This window comes from Hemicordylus capensis, chromosome 6 (genome assembly GCF_027244095.1).
Source record: "Hemicordylus capensis ecotype Gifberg chromosome 6, rHemCap1.1.pri, whole genome shotgun sequence".
In the NCBI taxonomy this organism is placed as follows: Eukaryota; Metazoa; Chordata; class Lepidosauria; order Squamata; family Cordylidae; genus Hemicordylus; species Hemicordylus capensis.
The window spans coordinates 89,206,007-89,227,770 of NC_069662.1; the positions used below are offsets into that span (position 1 = coordinate 89,206,007).

A 21,764-nucleotide genomic window follows, 5' to 3' on the forward strand; every position below is an offset into this window, starting at 1 on the left:
TGAAAAAAGTATAACTATAATGGATGAAAATAATTCCTCTGGGAATAGCAAATTGGGTTTGAATCTGGACCGGATTCAAACTGACCCAGCCCGGTCTGGTCTTAGGTTTAGCCAAACCGGCTCGAGGGATATACTTATAAAGGGGAATTGGGTGAGGATTCCCCTTTATAAGTAAAGGGCATTCCCTATAGTAATGTGTGTGTAGGGGAGAGAAAGGGTACTTTTTACCTTTCATTTTGAGGTGGTGGGGATGGTAGCGGTGGCGGCCGCAGCTGTGCCAGAGACATCGGCAGGAGCAGCAGGGAATCCTCCAACCCCCCACCTCCCAAAGAGTAGGCTGGACTGGCTGCGGCTCTTCAGGCCTCTGTGCATGCACAGAGGCCATTTTTGTGACCATTTTGCATGGCCAGGGCCCATTTGTGTGTGGTGATGAGAATGGCCTCCCTGCATGTGCAGAGTTCCCAAAAAAGTTTGCGGAGACCCAAATCAGTGAGGGGGTTGTAGAAGCCCCACTGCTGATGTCTCCGCCGTAGCCACTACCATGGCCACCTCCACCTTCCCTGCCACCTTAAAATTAAAGGCTAAAAGTACCCTCCCCCCTGCATTATTATAGGGAATGCCCTTTACTTGTTAAGGCAAATCCTCACCGGATTCCCTTTACAAGTCTGCCCCCAAACCGGCCCACAAACCAGTTCTTAGAACTGGGGCTGGTCCAGTTCAAACTTGCTTTGACTCGGACTGAACCGGATTGGTTCGACTCAAACCGCAGTTCAAATTGAACCACCTTGCACATCCCTACTTACTTGTGCTTGAAGAGCTTCATTGGCTACAAGTTTATTTCCAAGTGTGATTTAAAGTCCTCCACTGCCTGGGACTGCAGTATATCAACAACTGCCTGCTCCCATATAAACCTACCATGCTTTGGATGCACATATCCTCAGGAGATGGGCTATAGCTCATCAGCAGAGCATCTTCGGCTTTGTATGCAGAAGGTCCCAGGTTCAATCCCTGGCATTTCCAGGTAGGGTTGAGAAAGACGCCTATCTGAAGCACTGGAAAGCTGTTGCCAGTTAGTGTTAATAGTATGGATGGAGCTATAAGGCAGTTTCCTGTGTTTGAAAGTGAAGTGGGTAGGTACCAGGAGCAAGCCTGTCTCAGCTGATGATACACAGACAATGGAATGCCTTTAACATTGCTGTTTCAGTATATAGTAAAGACCTTTCAGTTCACACAGGCTTTGGGCAGCCTGTGAGTTTTAGCAGTTTGTGAATTTTTGTCATAGTTGTATTACCTATTTATTAAGAACATAGGAACAGGCCTGCTGGATCAGGCCCAAGGCCCATCTAGTCCAGCATCCTGTTTCACACAGTGGCCCACCAGATGCTGCTGGAAGCCTACAGGCAGGAGTTGAGGGCATTGCCCTCCCTCCTGCTGTTACTCCCCTGCAACTGGTACTCAGAGACATCCTGCCTCTGAGGTTAGAGGTGGCCTATAGCCCTCCAGCTAGTAGCCATTGATAGACCTCTCCTCCATGAAGTTATCCAAACCCCTCTTAAAGCCATCCAAATTAGTAGCCAACACCACACCTTGTGGCAGAGAATTCCACCAGTTAATTATGAGTTGTGTGTATTATAGGTTATTACATCAGTTTATTCAAGTATCAGTTTTATTATAGATTCATTAATTATTTTTGCTGCTGAAATCTGCCTCAGGGGCGATATTCTCCCTTGGTATTCTGCCTAGGGGACCAGAAAAGTAAGGAACAAATATTTTTGCAAATAAATAAATAATGATTGAAAATGGTCACACACTAGTTATATGAATAATAACAGGGTTTTTTTGTTTGTTTTATTTTAGTAAACTGCCCTAAAATTGATGTAAGGTAAAGATTGGACGTGTTTTTTGTTTCCTCAAAAATCCTATATTTTATTTGTGCTGCAGGAACAACTACAGATTCTTGAAACAAGAACAGCTTTGATAGAACAAGGGAAAAATATTGAGGTGAATCCCATATATTCACAGTCAGAAATATGGTTCATTCTTCCTGAAGTCAGTATGACGATTGTGATTAAATATCATTGAGGCCAAACATCACATAACTGCTGGGCTCCCTGCAAATCCAAGGGGAATTCAGCCTTGGCATTTTTTAAAAGGAAATCATTTTCATTTAAAATGTGTGGTCCCAGGTGTGTACACTGTGTGGGCAAACGTTGAGTCATTTTCTCTAAGAGATGGGTGTGGGGTTTTGATTGCCTGGTTTGGGGGGCTAATTTATAGTACAGTGAAAATGCATTGGAAAGCAGGGAGCACTTTCTGCATGGCTGGGGTGTTTTAAATAAGACAGTGTAGTTACACCTGAAAAACACATCCCCCCTCCTCCCTCCCACACACACACAGAGTGCATTTTAAACTGAATTTTGCCCTGAGTGTGCGGAGTCCCACTTTCCGCACGGCTCCATTTTTATCCAGACTACCAGGACTCAGTTCAAAATTGATCTGGATCAAGCCCTTTGAGGTCCCATAGTTCCCTGCTTCCTGAACTGTTTAGAGATGGCAATGTCCAGGACTTCAGCCACTGTTGCAGCCTCCATTGCTCCAAATGGAACTATCCTGACCTTCCTTTACACCAGGTAAAGACCTTTTTCTTCACTCAGGACTTTTAAATTTTGATATTTAAATTTGATTTTAAACTGATTTTTAAAGAGTTTTAAAATTGTTTGGCATTGTATTTTGCATTTTCTTTTTTCCCCTTTTGGTCTGTAATGATCTGTGTTTTTATTCGAGGTGTTAGTGTTGTGAGCCACCCAGAGAATAATTTGTTATGGGGTGGCTAACAAAGAAAGTTTATTATTATTCCTTTCATCCACCACCAGTAAGTCATAGAAAGTGGAAAGGAGCAGTGGAAAAGGCCTGATTATTTATTTATTTATTTATTGCATCAATGCTGCTCCTGAGGCTGAGAGCCCAGATCCTGGTACACAGTGATGACATTGCCACATTTCATTTAAGAGTCCATCCAAACCCAATTCAGACTCCCAGTTATTGCCAGATAGATTTGGAGATGGGGGAATCTGTCTTCCTCTAACACACGCTCACATAGTCTCAGGGGCTGGCATTCTGAGCAGTATCCCACATGTTTTATCACAATGGACATGTATTTTAACATAATGCACATGCAGTTGCACAAGAGTGCTGTTGTGTAAGTGCAAAAATTATGCAAACACAGTTGCACAGTGGTAGAGCCATTGGAAACAATAGCCATACTATAACACAGTGGCATTTGTGCAATATTTGCATTTGTACAACAGCACTCTTGCACAAGGGCATGCACACTGTGTTAAAACCCACAACAGGATGCTGCACAGAATGTCAGTCAGGGTTTAATTTTTTTCCTGTAAACTGTGTCAAAAGTCCCATGGGCTACTGGCAATCTGAGGAATAAGATTTAGAAATATATAATGAAATCATTCGCATTATCATTTTTGAAGTAGAAGAAGCACATGAGGTAACTCTTCTCATCACTATTCACACAATAAAATGGTTTTGTGAAAGTGCTCCCCACGTTGTTAGAGCAGATGTTATTACACTGTAAAATATGTTTCTTTTTGTGAGAACATGATTTGAAGAATCCCAAAGGGCTTTTAACGTGTCTCTGTGTGAGAGAGATATACATGTGCTGGTTATTCACTTACAATAACGTATGCATGTTTTGACTTTTAAGAGCCTTCAGATGAAAATAAACCAACTGCAAGAGGAGATCAAAAATTCTGAGCTAGAGGCTACAACATTGTAAGTGTTTTCGCCTGATAGAAATGTTTGGGTTGAATTCCTCCCCTCCTCTCCCACCTCACCACAAATGTGGTGCAGTTTCACAGGGGTGAAATATGCCTTGGAGTGTTCCATGTTCCCATTTGAGGGGTACTTTGCCCATAACCATTTAGCATCCTAAATCCATTTTGAGGCATACTTATTGGATAGAGATGGTAGGTTCAACTGGACAATCACTTATAGGGGTTACCCAACAATGATTTTTAACACAGTCCAGCCAACGTTCAAATCTCATTGGCGTCAAGGGGGAGAGCACGTTTTCAAGTCTTCCGTTTTAGCCTCATTGAAATCAATTATACTTAAAGGGGGTTCCCTTTCTGTAAAAATATCCTTGTTTAATAGTATCAATTTCCATGTTAATAAATCTGTGTGTATCTGTAAAAGTATCTTTGTTTAATGGTAAGAATTTCTATGTTAACAAATCTGTGTGTATCTGTGTGTGGAGGATGTTGTATATTACATATATTACATATGATATACGGTTTGTTATCATTAACATCCATCCTGAGCAGGGGTGGGGACACAAATTACCTGCCCCCAGTAGTCTTGGAAGGGGGATAACTGTGAGCCCATTACCATTACATAGAAATAAGACTAAATTGTAGATCTTGCATGAAGATTTTTTGCAAAATTATTTCTTTGCATCTACATGCAGTGTTCACAACTGATGAGATCTGCTGGAGCCAATCAGAAGCAGTGTTAGAATATAAAAAGCAACATTCTCGACAATCAGTTGCCTGCTCAGGTTCTCCTCTAGATAGGAGAGGGAGAGAGAGAGACTCTGAACAAGCAGGAGCAGCCAATAGGGAGCAGGGGGGAGGGACAAGCACCATCAGGACAACAGAAGCCACCAGTGCTTTTGATAGGATTTACAGGCTCCAGATGTGAGTAAATGAATTTGGTGAGTAAATGAATTTGGTCTCTAGTCTCCAGAGTGCAGAGAAGAACTGACACTAGACCAGTGTTCAAAAGGCACTCATGTGAAAATCATGGCTGACATCCAAAATAATGTTGTGTGCACTGAAAAACATTTAGTGTGTGCAATGGGGTAGGAGTGGTTTTCATTGATGCCTCCCAAAAATATGTGCCTGAGAGTCCCACATGTGTCAAGGGCATATATTCAAGAGGCACAGTGGGCTGCAAAGGGAAGGGGAGATTGGAAAAATCACACCAATCCTGTTGCATCTGTGAACAATTTTTGGCACTCACAATGTTAGTCTGGATGTCTGTCAGTATACATGCATGCTGTACTTCCACATGTCTTTACATATAAACCAGGCAGCCAGGAATGAAAAGAAAGGAGGTTAAACAAAAGAACCTAAAGAAGCTAAAGGACATCAGACAATCCTCCAGGTTTGTTTGTGTTTGTGTTTGTGTGTGTGTGTGTGTTTTGAAACAGGAAAGGCAAGTTGTAAGTAGGCCCAGAAATATTATGCTTGGACACTGGCCTTGACATTGTGTATTGAAAGGCAGGATATTTCAAAAATAAATAATAGATATTATATACATCCCCAAGGATAAAAGGCCATATTTCCCATTTTTGGAGGCGTGGTATATAAATCAAATAAATAATAATAAATATACTCACCAGAGTATTCCCAGAATTGTGCCTGGGAACGTTTTGGGAGAAATCAGCATCTTGTTATCTAGCAAAGACAAGTTTGTACTACATAAAGTAGCATGATGTGGATGTGCTGCTCAAAAACTAGACCAAAATGTGTCCAGTATAACAGCCCTGTTCAGGCATTGTTGTAATTGTGTACATTGTGGAGCTCAGTGTTCCTAACCATGGGGAGGATCTTTATTAAATAGAGTATAGCATTTGTCTCTTCAGACAAAAACTGGTAGTGCATTTTAAAGTGGATTTTACCCAAGTTTTGAGGATGGAATTTACCCCACTTTCCATACAGATTTATTTTTTGCCAGACTCAGGGCTCAATTCAAAATTTGAATTGGGGGACAGGGTTGCATAGTGTGTCCATGCAGGAGGCATTGCTTACTGTTTGGCATTGTAACCATGAACACTGTACACAGTTACAATAACGCCTGAATTGGACAAATGTGCCCTGCTGACGGTCCCACCTGGCTTGAGTTTCTGCACTTGGTGTTGGTTTACTTATCTTTGTTTATAATGTAAGTGATCACTAGCCTTGGAGATCGCTTGCCCTATGTGGATGTGAATTTGGGTTATTGTTTCTTTTTCTGTTTTGCATATATTGATTGTAAAACATTATATTTAATTTTTTATATATGCTTTAATGGAAATCTCAGCTATATATGGTGATGAGCCATGTTTTCAAACAAATATGTTCTGAGTGAAATATTCACACTTACTACATTTCTATTTTTCCATATTTGAAACCTTTATAAAGTAGTACTTGGTTATGGGTTTTTAAAAAAACAACACACAATGTAAGTGATATTCCATGCATCTAGAGTTCTGACTTACTGTGTCCCAAAATATTTGGTACCGCTTCTCGGTGCCAGCAGTCAAGAAAATCCCCCCCCTCCGCAAAAAAGTATTCAGCAAGGATGGATCCTAAATAAGTTTGTAAGACTAATTTTTATGTTTGTACTTCATCTATATTGCTATTTTTGATCAGATTGGTTAAAAATCACAAAACTGCAACCAAAATGCCAAGAGCCTTTGTAACAGTTTCTTCTGGCTTTCACAATTTTGGTTTCTCAGCTTATAATAAGATAAAAACTTGAGAAGACATGTGGAGATACAGCATAAACATTAATTTCAAGGTTTACTATGTTTGATTTCACGCTCCTTGTTTCAAGACTCAATTGAATAATGTTTTTCAAATTGTTTTCTAAGGAACTCTGGAACTCCTCAGTGAAGCTTATTGAGGGTTGCTCAATGACAAGATCTATAATGGAACACAAACTGCCCAGCAAACAACTTGTCCATCAGCCTCCCCCTGCAGATAGGGCTGCAGATAGGACTAGCCTGCTAATCAGGTGTAGTGTGATTACTTCCTCAGGTGGCAGATTGGCAGAGGCAGCAAATTAGCTGACTCCACTGGTTTGCCACCACTAGCCACCTGCTTCACTAACCACCCCATTCATGAGCCTGTAGTGGCTCCTGCCTGCTGCCAGCATAGCACTGATAGTGCCCCTGCTGCTGGTGTCACATCCGTCTTCCTTTTCCCACTCATTACTTTTCCTTACTCCTTGCAAGACAAGAGGTGGAGAATGAAGTTCAAGGATGTGCAGGGTCTTCCACAACCTTGTTCCTCACCCTGTGCCTTTTTGAAAGGGAGAGAATGGGACAAGTGGGAGAAGGGAGGAGGAGGAAGAGCCACAACCATCACCAAGTAAAAACAGAGTGGTGGTGGTGGGAGTGATGACTGGGATGGTATGAGTGGGAGAAAATAGGTGTGGGAGGGGGAAAGGTAAGGTGAGACTAGAGATGAGATTGGGGCAAGTGGGGGGGTCAATTGATCAGGTGCAGAAGGTGGGGGTGGGGAAGCAGATTGGACTGAGTTGGGGGTGGGGAATTGGCAGGTGGCAAACAGACCACACTACAGAGGTACAGAAGGCAGCTCACTATGGTACCTCAGACAATAGGGAGATTTGATCTGGGCTCAACTACAGAGGAGTATTTGGAATGTCCTAGGATTCACTGTGTGTGGCAACAGCTAGAGCCAGTTAGCATGGCTAGCATTCTGCACAAAACCTAGAGGCTTTTGGCTGAGTGGTGCTGGAAACAATATGCTGGACTAGATGGATCCTTAGTCTGATCAGACAGGATTGTTATATCTTTATATTAATTCAGTGAATGCCATAGAATGTGCCCTAGCAAACATGGCCCAAGACCAACAGTCACCCAAGGTAAGGATGTGCGAATCTATTCAGATTCTAATCGATTTGACTTGAATCAGGCCGATTAGAACAATTCAGATTTGGATCAAATCACCCCTAAAAGGGGTTGAACCGATTCAGCCTGATTTTAAAATTAAAGCCTGGAAGGAGGGAGAGGAGGATAGCCTCCTTTTTAAAAGACAGAAAGAGGTGCTGAAGTGCCTGGACCTCACCTTTCAGATGCAGAGAGTACGGGGGGGGGAGGTGGACACCCACTAATGAAGGGGTTTGTGAAGCAGGTGGCTGGAGGTAGCTGATTCATCACCTTCACTGATCCACCACTTAAGCTGGCTGCATCACCACACCTCATTAGCAGGTCACGCTAGAATCCTTCACAATGCAAAGGAATTCTGCAGCAGGTGTACCGGTATTCCTTAGCAGATGAATCAATGTGAAAGGGTTTCCTGATAGCAGTCAGTGTTAAAACCAATGATTCAGAGTGATGGAAGACATTGCATGGACTCTGAGCAAGCTGTAAACATTCTGTGAAATGTTCTGTGAAAATATTTCAAAAGACAAAGGGGTTTTTGTTTGTTTGTTTCAGCTTACTCGCCTAGCAAGCTCCTAGTAATAAATTATAACCATGCCCAAATCTCATAAATGTCAAGTAATAAATATAATGGATGTTTAGGAATTATTAGTAGCTCAATGCTACCTAGGATAAATGCCCAAAATGACTGTATTACCAAATATTTTTAAATAATATCCAAAAAAATCCAGATGTGGCTCTCCAAAATTATCATAGTCCATGCCATAAATAGCCTTATGGTGTGAAATATTGCAGAGATTGTGCTATAAAGAAGTTGGGGTTTTTTAATGTTAACTTAGATAGTTTTGCTCAAAACAGTTTTCCAGAGCCACATGTAAACATCTGATTTTCCTAGGCAGGCAGAGGACCTGAGAAAGGACTATTGTGGACCATGGGTGTATGAAGTAGACATGGATCACTTAGGATCACAAATGAACAGAGAGGGGAAAAGAAGCTATATATGTGTATGGCAAACAACTGCAGATGTTAGGTCTGAAGTGTCAGAGATTGTAAAGCAAAAACCTGAAGTGGTCAGAGAAAGTCACAAGCAGGAGAGCCTTGAAGTGCCTCAGCTGTCCAGAAATAACCTAAACAATGGATGGCTTCAAGCATCCATAGAGAACCTCAAAAGGACAGGTTCTGAAGCATCTGCGGAGAATATGCTAGGATGGCTACAAACTTCTATACAAATCCTCAGAGATGGAGGCCTGCAGGCATCTCAACAGAGCCTGCAAGAATGGCTTGAAAAATCCCTTAAAAACCTTAAACAGCAATGTCCCGAAGCATCCAGGCAGGATGTGAAAGAATGGCTTCAAGTATCCATAAGTAATCTCCAAGAGGAAGGTCCTGATACATCCAGATTAACAGTGCAGGAATGGCTTGAAGCGTCCATGGGAGGCATCCAGAGCCTCAAACATGGAAGTTTTGAAGCATCAAAATGGTCTAAACCACCTAGGAGCCACCTCCTAGAGGAAGATCACGAACCATGGAAACAGACAGTGCAGTTCTCTAAAGCACCCATGAGGGAAAGTCATGAAGCATCAGAAGAGGCTGTGCAGGAATTGTCTAAAGCACCCATGAGAAGCCTCCGAGAGGAGGGCCGTGAACTATCAAAACAGACTGTGAAGGAGTTCTCTAAACCACCCACGAGAAGCCTCCCAGGGGAAGGCCATGAAGCATTGGAAGAAACTGAACAGGAGTCATTTAAAGCACCCGTGAGACGTCTCCCAGGAGAGTATTATGAAGCACTGGAAGAGACTGAACAGGAATTGTCTAAAGTACCCGTGAGAAGCCTCCCAGGGAATGGTCGTGAAGCACTGGAAGAGACAGGACAGATGTTTCCTATAGCACCAGTGAGAAGCTTGCCAAAGGAAAGACATGAACCATTGAAAAAGACTGCACAGTTGTCTAAAGCACCCATGAAAAGTCTCCAAGGGGAAGATCATGAAACATCAGAAGAGATTGTGCAGGAATTATCTAAAACAATTCCTCACAGGAGGAGGAGCCTCATAGAGGAAGGTCATGAACCATTGAAACAGACTGTTCAGGATTTGTCTAAAGCACCCATTAAAAGACTCCCAGTGGAAGGTCATGAAGCATCAGAAGAGACTGTGCAGGAGTTGGCTAAAGCACCAGTAAGAAGCCTGCTAGAGGAAGGTCACAAACCACTGAAACAGACTATGCAGGAGTTGTCTAAAACACCCGTGAGAAGTCTCCCAGGAGAAGGTCAAGAAGCATCAGAGGAGACTGTGCAGGAGTTGTCTAAAACACCCATGAGAAGCCTCCGAGGGGAAGGTCATGAAGCATTGAAACAAACTGTGCAGGAATTTTCTAAACTCCCCATGAGAAGCTTCCCAGAGGAAGGCCGTGAACCATTGAAACAAACTGTGCAAGAATTTTCTGAAGCACCTATGAGAAGGCTCTTAGTAGAAGGTGGCAAATCATTGAAACAGACTGTTCAGGAATTGCCTGAAGCACCCTTGGAGAGTCTCTTAGAAGAAGGTCATAAAACATTGAAGCAGACTGTGCAGGAAGTGTCTAAATCACCTGTAAGAAGCCACCTAGTGGAAGGTCGTGAACCCATGAAGCAGACTACACAGGAATTGTCTGAAGCAATCGTGGGAAGCCTTCTAGAGGAAGATCAGAAAACAATGAAAAAGACTGCACGGGAAGTGTCTAAACCACCTATGAGAGAGGTGGTTGCCCTAGGGGAGGGTCATGAAGCAGTTAGAGAGAATATGCAAGAATGGCTTAAAACATCCATGAAACACTTCACAGAAGGAGGTCCCGAACTATCCAAACAGACTATTCAGGAATTGGTTGAAAAATCTCTACAACACCTCACAGAGGAATATCCTGAACTATCCAGAGAGGATGCGAAGGAATGGCTTGAAGAATCTGTCAAGAGGCTCCAAGAGACAGGCCTTGATCCATCCCAACTAAATGTTCAGGAATGGCGTGAAGCATCTATGAAAGACATCCAAAAGAAAAGCCCTGTAGTACTGAAACAAATGGTGCAGGGATTGTCTAAATCACCCATGAGAAGCCTCCTAGAGGAAGGTCACAAAGCATCAAAACAGACTGTACAGGAATTATCTGAACCACCCATAAGAAGCCTTCAAGGGAAAGATCGTGGAGCACTGAAACAGACTGTGTGGGAAGTGACTAAAGCACCCATGAAAAAACTCCAAGGGGGCGGTCATGAAGCTGCTAGAGAGAACATGCAAGAATGGCTTGAAGCATCCATGAAACACTTCACAGAAGAAGGCCCTGAACTATCCAAACAGACTGTTCATGAATTGGTTGAAAAATCTCTACAACACTTCACAGAGGAATATCCTGAACTATCCAGAGAGGATGCGAAGGAATGGCTTGAAGAATCTGTCAAGAGGCTCCAAGAGACAGGCCTTGATGCATCCCAACCAAAAGTGCAGGAATGGCTTACAACAACTGCGACAAACTTCCAAGGGAAAGGTCCTGAAGCATCTAGACAGAAGGGGCAGCAACAGCTTAAAGTACCTACAAAAAAACAAATAAAAGAAAGTCTTGGAACACCCAGTGTGGGGAAAAGACTTCAAGCAGCCGCCAAAAACCTCCTAGATGAAGGTGCTGACGCATCCAGTCAGAATGCACAGGAATTGCTTGAAACCCTCAAAGAGGAATATTCTCATGCATCCAGAGAGGATGCGAAGGAGTGGCTTGAAGCAGCCATAAAGGGCCTCCAAGAGGGAGATCCTGAAGCATTCAGAGAGAACCTGCAGGATTTCCTGAAATCACCTGTTATGAACCTCCAAGAGGAAGGTCCTGAATCACCTCTACAGAACGTGCAGGAATGGCTTGAAGAATCCATTAAAAGTGTCCGTATGGGAGCATCCAGACTGAATGTGCAAAAATGGCTTGAAACATCCATGAAAAATCTCCAAGACTCAGGTATTGATCTATCCAAACAGAATGTGCAGGAATGGCTTGAAGCATCCATGAGAAGCTTCCATGAGTCTGAAGCAGCCAGACAAGATGTGAATGGGTGGCTTGAGACATCCATGGCAAGTCTCCACGCGCAAGAACCTGAAGCAACCAGAGTAAATTTGCAGGAATGGCTTGACGCCTCTATAAATAACCTGAAGGCGGTAGGTCCTGACCAACCCATATCCAATGTGCAGGGATGGCTTCGAGATTCAATAGAGAATCTCAAAGAGGAAGCACACAGACTAAATGTGCAAGAATGGCTTGCAGAATCCCTCGCAAGCATTCGGGAGTTCCCTGAAATGGCCAGACAGGATGTGAAGGAATGGCTTGAGGATTCCCTAATGAACCTCAATGAGATATGTCCTGAAGCATCTAGACAGGATGTGAAAATGTGGCTTAAAGAATCCCTAAGGAATCTCCACAAGGCAGGCCCTGAAGCAACCCGTCAGAACCTGCAGGAATTTCTGCAAACATCCATTATGAACCTTGGAGAGAAAAGTCTTGCAGCATCCAGAGAGAGCCAAATGGGTTGGCTTAAATTCCCCAAATGGACCACTGGAAGCAAAGATTCCATAGGCCAACTAAAACGTTCATTATCCAGACGAGACTTATTCCATCTTAGACACAGTCTCTCCAGAATAAGCCGAAAGCCGGAGGATTCCAAGACCAGACTTGACCACACTGTTCATGAGGTGCCTAAAGGAATTGTATGTCAAGAAAAACAGCTAAGTAAAGGTGTCAAAGCAGCTATCAAGGTTAGTCTAGTACAAAGGATGGGCTAAATAATGGATGCTATTTTCCTTTCTTATATTCTGTACCAAAGGGAAGTTATTGTAGTAATTATAGTTGCTGTAATAGTATTAACAACTCCACTAGTACACATTATGCCTTAGAAAGTTAAAGTCATGGGGGTTAGCCTGTTTTAAGGGTGCTAAAAAGTCCAAGTTCTGCACTAAGAACAAATTCTGCAACTGGTATAAATTAATTTGTTTATGATTTATTCAATTTCCAAGATGGAGGATTTAAAAAGATGGTGAAATATTTTGCTAAGGAATTGTCTGATGGAGCTGGGGAGTCTGGAAGAACACTGGAGGCAGGAAATACCATAGTGGAAATACCATAGGGTAATATGGGAAAGGAAGTAGAGTCATGGGATCAAGAACAGTAGTGATGGCACAAGGTGGATTCAGATCAGTGTAGTAGTCTGATGCCTCACTCCTTCACCCCTCATAATCATTTCCAATCCTGCTGTAGCTTCTATGTCTTAACCAGACATGACTTGTGTATTTGCAAATATTTTGGCATCACAAGAAGTAGACTAGAAATGTTGCTGTCCTGCAATAGGTGCAAGCAACATTAAGAGGATGGAAGCATTAAGCAAGAGTTATATTTTTTTGATCATGAGCAAATGCATATCATGGTAGTTCTTTGACATGATTCGCTCCCCCAAAAGGAATTTAGCTGATCAGCTTTTATCATGGCAAATATTTTATTTGAAATCCACTAAAATTGTAGTTACCAACCTTTTCAACTCAGGAGCCACTTTTAACCCAAACTTGTAATATGAGTCCTAGTTTTATTTTCATTTTCATTTTCTTACTTTCCCTTTCTCCTTCCTCTGGGGTGAGCACATGCAAAAGAGGAGCAGACTCCAGTAGAAGGGGGAATCTTAGCAGATGAAGCTTTTCTTACCCATACATAACAAGCTGCAGTGCCACTGTTCCCATTTTTTATAATTAAGATTTAACTTACATGGTGGGGTGGCAGTGGGGTGGGCATGGGACAGCAGTAGGGATCTGGGGAGGCCCCCCCCCCAAATATTTTAAGGCCCTCCCAGAGACAGGAGGCCACGGACCAATTCCCCAAGGTCTGTGGCTATGTGCACCTCTGATTGGAAGCAAGCTGTAAGGGACATGAAACTCACTTGAATGCTGTGTTTCGGAGATGCAGGAGCCACATACATGAAATGAAGAATTGCAAGATGAGCTTTGCATTTCACATGGCTCTCTTACAGACTGACGTGTAATCCTGGTCTCTCCTGAAATTCTTGCATTCAGAGTACCATCCATGGATGTTTTAGCAATTTGCATATTACATTCACTTTTGCATGTGCAGAAATGACTCAAGTACCTGCAAAAGCAGTATTTGAATGAATCAAAAAGAGATGGCGTTAAACATAAAGGTCACATGTTCTGGGGAGATGTTTGCATGATGACATCATTAGCCATCAAAAACTGCATTGCTTTATTAAACTGCTTGCTGAAATTATCTTATTTGTACAATGGTTGTAATATATGGCTCTACAGTCATTTTAGCTGATAGAGTACGTGTGACAGAAAAACAATATTCACCTGTTTCCTCTTCTTTTTTATCCATCTCCAATTACTTGTAGAATTTTTTTACTGACCAGTTCGCCATCATCTTCTGGTATGGGTATGTGATTCTTTTTTTCTGTCTCTATATTGAAGTCCACTAAATAGATGTTTCCTAATGTTTCACCAAGGAGTTTACAGTGCCACAATGAGATAGCATGACTGAAAAGTAAATTAAAGAATAGAAACAGATGCTAGGATCCCTTAAAAATCTTCATCTTAACTTACTCTGCAATCTTGTAGCACCTCAACAAATACGTTTGTGTGCTAACCAGTATGGCTGTGAATGGTCCAGAATGTCAGAGTTCCAATCCATCTCAAGAGTGGCACTGTTGGGAGGTGCCACCATGGCTCCATTCAACAGTTGGGTCAGGTCAAGACAGAACGTTACTCTGACATTCAGTTAGACCACGCATACCCTGCCCCTTGCTGTCTTCTACTCCTTCCCTTCCTTTACCTGGGACTTGGTGGGGGGTAGGAGAGAAGTTGCATCACATCCTCTTGGGTCCAGAAGGAATACTCAAGCTGCCTTCCTGAGTTTTAAAAAGGCTCCTGTATTCCCCCTCCCCCAGGTCCCCAGGTGTCACAAGAGCTTCTGGGATTCTTAGTTTTTTCTAAGACTGCTGCCATGACTGGACTCCCAGTAAAAATTACCATCCTAGAAGCAACTGGGCCACTCAGAAGGCCCAACAAGGTTAGAGAGTACAATGGATGTGCAGGTTTGACAGATCCGTAGGGAAGGCAAATTACTGCAGCTGGAATAAGTAATAGGCCTGTTATCTAATTTGAAGCAATTAAAATCTGCAGAATATATTTATTTAAATAATAAAGCCATGAGAATAGATCTATAGGTAAAACGTGTCACATTTTCTGTTAAAATGATGAAAAACCTATTTCTTATCAAATTGAGATGATTTGTGTTATCATATGAAATTTAGCATGGAAGATGGTAAGAGATATAAGCTGGCCAAATTTCAGAGAAATCAGATGAATGATGGCTACATTAGGGCAGTTTAAAAATTGGAAGCATGTGGGTGTTTCCCATCATTTTTGTTGAATGCTGAAATATAGTTTCGACATCTTTCAAGAGATACCAATATTTTCAAAAATTTAAGAGTAATGGACACAGGGTCCAACATCCAGATTAATACCACATTGGCACAGTTGCCTTTTCTGTCACATAAGAGTTGGGCAAGCTTTTCAGTGATTCTCCTTTTCCTCTGCAATTGTCTGTGCCTTCCAAAAAATATGTCCCTTAGGGTCCCCCAACCCTCAGGGACATATTTTTGATAGGCACAGGGGGTTACAGAGAGAAGGAGAATTGCCCTAACTCACCTCCCCATGCACAATGGAAAACATTATTGTGCTGGCGCAGCATTAGTCTGTATGTTGGCCACTTAGTGTGAGTAACTCTGTTTATAGGTGGGAGGGAAATGTTTGAGGAGAAGAATTCACCAGGCAAAGCCAGCTCAAGGTATTTTGTCAATAGGTAATGTTTCCCCTCCTCCCCAAGAATGGAAAGAAGTTGAATAGCAAAGAGTGGGGTAAAGCAAACTCTGTTCAGAAGCAGGCAGAAGGAGAGCCTAAAAGTGGAGAAAGCAAAGGCTAGGATACTGCTTGCATAGCTCAGTGGCAGTGTGCATGTTTTGCATGTAGAAGGTCCCAGGTTCAGTTCCTGGCATCACCAATTAAAATGATACCTAACAGAGTTGAGAGAGACTTATTTCTGCTACCTAACAGAGGAATTTATCTTGGGGGGGGGGAGAAAATTAGATGGGCTTACAATTATTTGCAGATATTGCAGAAGCTTACCTCATGATGGCAGGCCTGCTCCATGGCGGAGGAGGCCACGTCTGGCATTGGCATCCATGTGCTAGTTTCTCAGTGAGGTAGTAAAGCTGGGTCTGAGTTGTACCACTTCAAATGGGGATTAAATTCAAATGGGGGTTAAACTGAATGCATCTTTTTGAATACAAAACTCCCTCTTCACCTAGAAAATTAGCATGTCAGGAAGAAAGCTAGGCTAGACCGTTTTTCCTGAAATCTGGGTGGGTTTTTGTTGCATAGAAGAGTATGCAAGCATATGAGCTCTCACCTGCTATCTGAATTGCTATAATCTAGAGACAGGTTTACCACCTCAGTGAGAATCAGGCTTAGGATGCTTTCATGCCTATGCATGTTACATGATGCAACTTGAGTATTATACTCCTACAGTACCCAAGATGCAACATCTGGGTGGGATGCTACCTATTTGCTTATGGATTGAGTCCAATGGTGCTCCAATTTCTCCAGAGCTGATAGGCTGCCAGTAGGGGCACAGTGGGTAACACCTATTTAACAACCTTCCCCAAGTCCTGTAATCTTCCCCCAATCAGCCTACGCTGCACTATTTACTTTAAAAATAATTAATAAAATAAAAATGATTAATAAAAGCAGTCAAGGACTGCCTGAATGAATTTTAGGAATGGGTAAGTGAAGTCCAAGTTTACAAAAGATGTTTTGTGAGGTTTTGCTTTCCCCAGAGACCTCAGCAAGTGAGGGGAGTAGGCTCGTCCTCCTCCCGCCGAGTGGGCTGTCTACCTTGGCTGGTTCTTCTCCTGGGAAGAGGAGCACAACCATCATTTGCCAACTTCTCTATTCCTGTCCCTTAAAATACCTCCCCTTCACCCTCCTAGTCTCAGGAGAGCTCACCCACTACCATTTCCTCCCTGTAGCTTTGCTCATTGCCCTGGCAATCCGTCTCACACAGCCAAACAAACACCATCCTGCTGATGTGCCTTCCAGCTTTGTCAGCAACACATCAGATGTGCAGCGGACAGGCCACTCCTCTGTCTGCAGTTGTATCATGGGTGAACTGGGCAGGTCCCTATTTTCTGTGGGGCAGGGAGGCACAGGTGGGGACTGTTGTAAGGTAGATTACAACAGTGGTGTAGCTGTGGGAATGGGGCCCACGTTCACTCCCTCCCCAGTGGCCCTGCTGGTTTTGTGGGGGGGTGCGGCACACGTGCACTCTAGTGATGACCCCTTGTGTGTGATGTGCTGGAAAGTCATGACTTTTACCCCTTGGGCAGCTTAACTGGCAATGTGAATATGTCCTTACAAGATGGCTCTTGAGAGTGGACATGTGTTAAGTGGGATTAATATTTCGGAGTGCTGAGTTTTGAAGAGGACTGAGAGTTGTGGCAGAAAGGCATCTCCCAGAGGACATATTCACATGTCCAGTTAAGCTGCCCAAGTCATAGGTTTCCAGCTTGCATTTAGAAAGCAAAGGCTTTGGAGATAATAAGAAAAGTTGGGGCCCCCTGAGATACTTTCAAGAATTACAAGTATTGCAATCAATGCTTATTTGAGGATTTACCAGTTTTGCTGCAAGTTGTCATACAATGACCTTAAAAAGAGTGTGTGTGTGTGTGTGTGTGTGTGTGTGTGAGAGAGAGAGAGAGAGAGAGAGAGAGAGAGAGAGAGAGAGAGAGAAGTCTGTGAAAGAAGCAAGAGAGTTACCAAGTTTAAAACATCGCACTATGGTGATACATGGTTCAAACTACACATGACAAACACATCAGTGTAGCTCCTATTTTATTTTATTTTATTTTATTTTATTTTATTTTATTTTAAAATACCAGCTGCAGAGGAGCCAGTCTGGATTGGGGACCATGGCACATGATTGTGAGGTGGGGGTTTAACCCTTTCTCTGTCCCAAACTGGATCAGACTCCACTGCCACTGCTCTTTGCCTAGGAGGGAAACTACCCTTCATGCCAATAGCAGCTTCCCTCCTGAGGCAAATAGCATCTGCCTCAGTCCCAATCTGAATCCAGATTGAGACTGTGGTGGGAAGAAAAGATTAATGCCCTCTCCTTGGGACATAGTCTTGATCTGCACCAGGCCCCTCTGCGCAAATGGAGTGACACTCCTACACTCATGTGTAGTTTGACCCTAAGTTCCCTGTGAGTTGGGTGCAACTTGTGCTGCTATGTACTGTAAGTAACGAAGGCCACAATTCCATACTCACTTGCTAGGGAGTCAGACTCATTGACTGAGTGATACTTATACCAGAGTAAGCATATATAAGATTGAGCTGCCCTATAGCTAAGAAAGAGTTTGATGGGAAGGGTGATCCAAAAGGGGAGAGAACCAAGAAAACAAAAGGTGAAATGCAACTGAACTAGCACATAGTTTAAACTTGAAACTAATGTCAGTGGTTTACTCAAAATAGTAAAAATATTTACTCAAAATGCAAGCAGTTGCTATTGAATAAGGGGATTAGTATTTTCTCTAGTAATTCAATAGTGTCGTTTGCATGCAGCAAAGTTGTTGTTGTTGTTGCATTGCTTGGATCCCTGACAACCAATGGGTATTGGGCAACCAACCAATCAACCAACCAACCAATCTTTATTATGGTCGATAGACCAGCAAATACATACGTACATAACAAACATATAGAACACATATAAAGTAACTAAAATACACAGTTAAATAATCTTGCAATGAATCCTAATGGCAGCAGCCACAAATTTGGCAACTTTGTCAGTAATAAGAGAATCCTGGTCAGATGATAGCAAAGAAAAAGAAAACTCACCTGATCTATCCGGATATTTAGTAGTAATAGGCATAATAAAAAATAAGGTAAATGCCATGATAAAAAGAGCAATACAAAAGTATGAGTGTCACCATTTCCACTGTCCCTGAGCCACAAGGACAAGTTCAGTCGTCTTAAGGAAGATTCTGAAATCTTCCTTCAAGTAATTTCGAGGGAAGCACATTGTAACACAGCAGCATAAACACTCCATTTTTTGAAATCATAAGATTAAAAAGATACTTAGTTGGATCTATATACAGAGCTCTCTAAGGTATGAACTGGAGCCATACTCTGATCCCTTTGCAGCTCTATATCCCATACACATTGTTTAAGCCATCTTGATTTTCCAATATCCGAATGATCTGCAATAATTAGGAGAGAAATAATAACTTAACCATTTTTGTGGCAGAGACCTCTTCCAACTAGTTTGAAATGAATCCAACAAAGTTAATGGAGCCAGACCAGCTGGGAAAACCATTATTATTATTATTATTATTATTATTATTATTATTATTATTATTATTACTGTATTATTATTATTATTTTACATTTTATATCCCGCTCTTCTTCCAAGGAGCCCAGAGCAGTGTACTACATCCTTAAGTTTCTCCTCACAACACCCCTGTGAAGTAGGTTAGGCTGAGAGAGAAGTGACTGGCCCAGAGTCACCCAGCAAGTATCATGGCTGAATGGGGATTTGAACTTGGGTCTCCCTGGTCCTAGTCCAGCACTCTAACCACTACACCACGCTGCCTCTGTTACCAATGGGTAACAATTGTACATCCCCCACACAAAACCAGCATTGTCAACGTTCTAAGGAAGAATTCTATAGCTGTTCGTAAGTACAATGGATGTGCTAAAGAAAAAACAATGTCTTTCTTGTTCTTTTCCTCTCTTTTTAGGAAACACCCAGTTCAGTTTTTCAGGAGATTCCTGAGCAGCATCATTCCCATAGCACTGTTTGTGCTTCTCTATAAATACTATGTACAGTACTGCTTTGTTGAGCGCGGCCTTAAGCCTCACTAAGTGTAACAGGAGAGAAGGACTCAAGACTGCATGGTGATACTGCAGATACCTTTTTATGATTATATTTCATCTGGAAATATAGTAATGAGAAATAATATCTTCCAAAGTTGTTCATTTCTGGCAATAAGGTGTTTGGTTTTCTCTCTCTATAGATCTTGTGAGAATTTGAGACCATTGCCTAGAGCAGCAGATGGGTAGGATTTCCCCAGCACCGCCATAATGCTTAGATATTTCTGTTGCTTAGGGCAGCCTAGTCTGGGTTAGGTTGTGCATGTGAAGCACTGGGAGGGTGGCTGCTCCCAACGCTGCCCCTGCGCCAAGCCCCACCTTTTAACCCAGAGTTTAGCTGAGGTTAAGCAAACTATGGCTTGCTTAGCCTCAGCCGGCCATTGTCTGAGTGATTGCGGCTGGTTTTACTGTCAAGTTACGATGGTGGTATATAAAAAAGATGCCTGCATTATGACTATTATTTCTTTTGTCTAAAACTGGCTCTTCAGCCGGATTCACACATACACATCAACCACAGTTAACACTAACCAGAGTTCCAATCCCTGCGCCAAGCCCCACTTTTTAACCCGGAGTTTAGCTGAGGTTAAGCAAACCTATGGCTTGCTTAGCCTCAGCCGGCCATTGTCTGAGTGATCGCGGCTGGGTTAAACGGCTTTCCCCTGGCCCACTGCCATTTCCAGCAGCAAGCGGGGGGCGGGGGGAAGGAGCAGCCATGCCAGGCATGGCGGCTGATCTAATGAGAATAGCTGCCACACTTATGCCCCAGGGCACCCTGGGATGTGGGAGGGGAAAGTCCTCCCGCTCCCAGCGTTTCCCTTCACTGCACTACCACTCATGTACCACTCCACTCCTGCTAATTTGGCAAAGAGACACCTTTTAATGTGGTGATTCTCTTTATTTAGCAGGGGTAGAGTAACTGGCCCTATCCACCCCCAGCACAGTACCCCGCAGTGACTGTTGCTGGTGTCTATCTTATGTTTCTTTTTAGATTGTGAGCCCTTTGGGGACAGGGAGCCATCTTATTTGTTTGTTATTTCTCTGTGTAAACTGCCCTGAGCCATTTTTGGAAGGGCAGTATAGAAATCTAAATAATAATAATAATTATTATTATTATTATTATTATTATCTCTTGTTTACACAGTCAGACAGGTGTTATTGACTGGTTTGTTTTATCCAGATATCGAGTCCTTCCCAAAGACCTAGGATGGCTGAATTTTATTGTCAATGTTGTTGCTGCTGTTACAGATATTGTCGCAGAATATAGGCTGTTCCCAGTAAAGTTGCTTTTTGTAATTGACTGATGGTGATTTCTGTGGCCCCTATGGTGTTGAGGTGCTCTTCAAGGTCTTTTGGAACTGCACCCATACAAGCCATAAACACCTGGGCTATACTTGTTATCAGATACAGTGCAGGAATAATAACACCTGTCTGACTGTGTAAATAAATAATAATAATAATAATAATTAATGTGGGCATGTGGCACGGCAGCTGGGGAAGGCAAGCGAGCGACCTTGGGAGCAACAGCCAAAAGTCACGAGTACGTCCTCATTGGCTACCAATTTCCAACAGTGGCCATTAAGGCCAAGCAAGAAGGTCAGAGGGCTCAGATGTGTGGCATGTGGTTGAGAAGCAACACCCTGTTGTGGCCAAGAGAGCACAGATCCACTGAAAGAGATGGAGAGGTGACCAGGGACTCTGCGAGTGAACAGCTATCTAGCTGGAGTAGAGATGGGGAAAGGAAGTGAAGGTGGGCCTATCAGAACTCAGAGCCATGTGCAGTTATCAGGAGAGCTGTCATCAGACAAAAGGATTCCAGGCTGTGGTGGATGGGTGCCATTTTAATATTTTCTACTAATAAACCATGAAAGCAGGTGTTATGGCCCATCCACTCATCCAGTAGTGACTCAGAGTCAGATAATGGGTGTGGAACTGCTGCCAGCCTCCAGCCTCACTCCTATGAATGTAGTGGAGTCCGAGGAGGTGGAACTGGTCCTGGCATCCACCCTGGAGTCTGTCATCGAATAAGAAGCCAAGGAAGCCCTAGGGCTGCTGCGCCACAAGGAAGCACCCTCAGGCCCCTGAAGCAG

At 42.9% G+C, this 21,764-nt stretch overlaps 1 protein-coding gene across 6 annotated transcripts in view; it reads left to right on the forward strand.

Annotated features, from left to right (window-relative positions):
* LOC128330509 (protein Daple-like) overlaps positions 1–19,707 on the forward strand; it is a 43,992-nt gene extending 24,285 nt beyond the window's left edge. For 4 of the 6 annotated variants that reach the window (XM_053263506.1, XM_053263502.1, XM_053263503.1 and 1 more), the window contains 6 exons: positions 1,942–2,001; positions 3,722–3,789; positions 5,107–5,181; positions 8,583–12,447; positions 14,085–14,125; positions 19,545–19,707. In XM_053263506.1, coding sequence (XP_053119481.1) covers positions 1,942–2,001; positions 3,722–3,789; positions 5,107–5,181; positions 8,583–12,447; positions 14,085–14,125; positions 19,545–19,668 — 4,233 coding nt within the window. In that variant the 3' untranslated portion in view covers positions 19,669–19,707. Of the gene's footprint in view, positions 1–1,941; positions 2,002–3,721; positions 3,790–5,106; positions 5,182–8,582; positions 12,448–14,084; positions 14,126–19,544 lie in introns of those variants that run through there. The other 2 variants (XM_053263504.1, XM_053263505.1) reach the window with 2 other exon arrangements.
* The last annotated feature ends 2,057 nt before the right edge of the window (positions 19,708–21,764 follow it).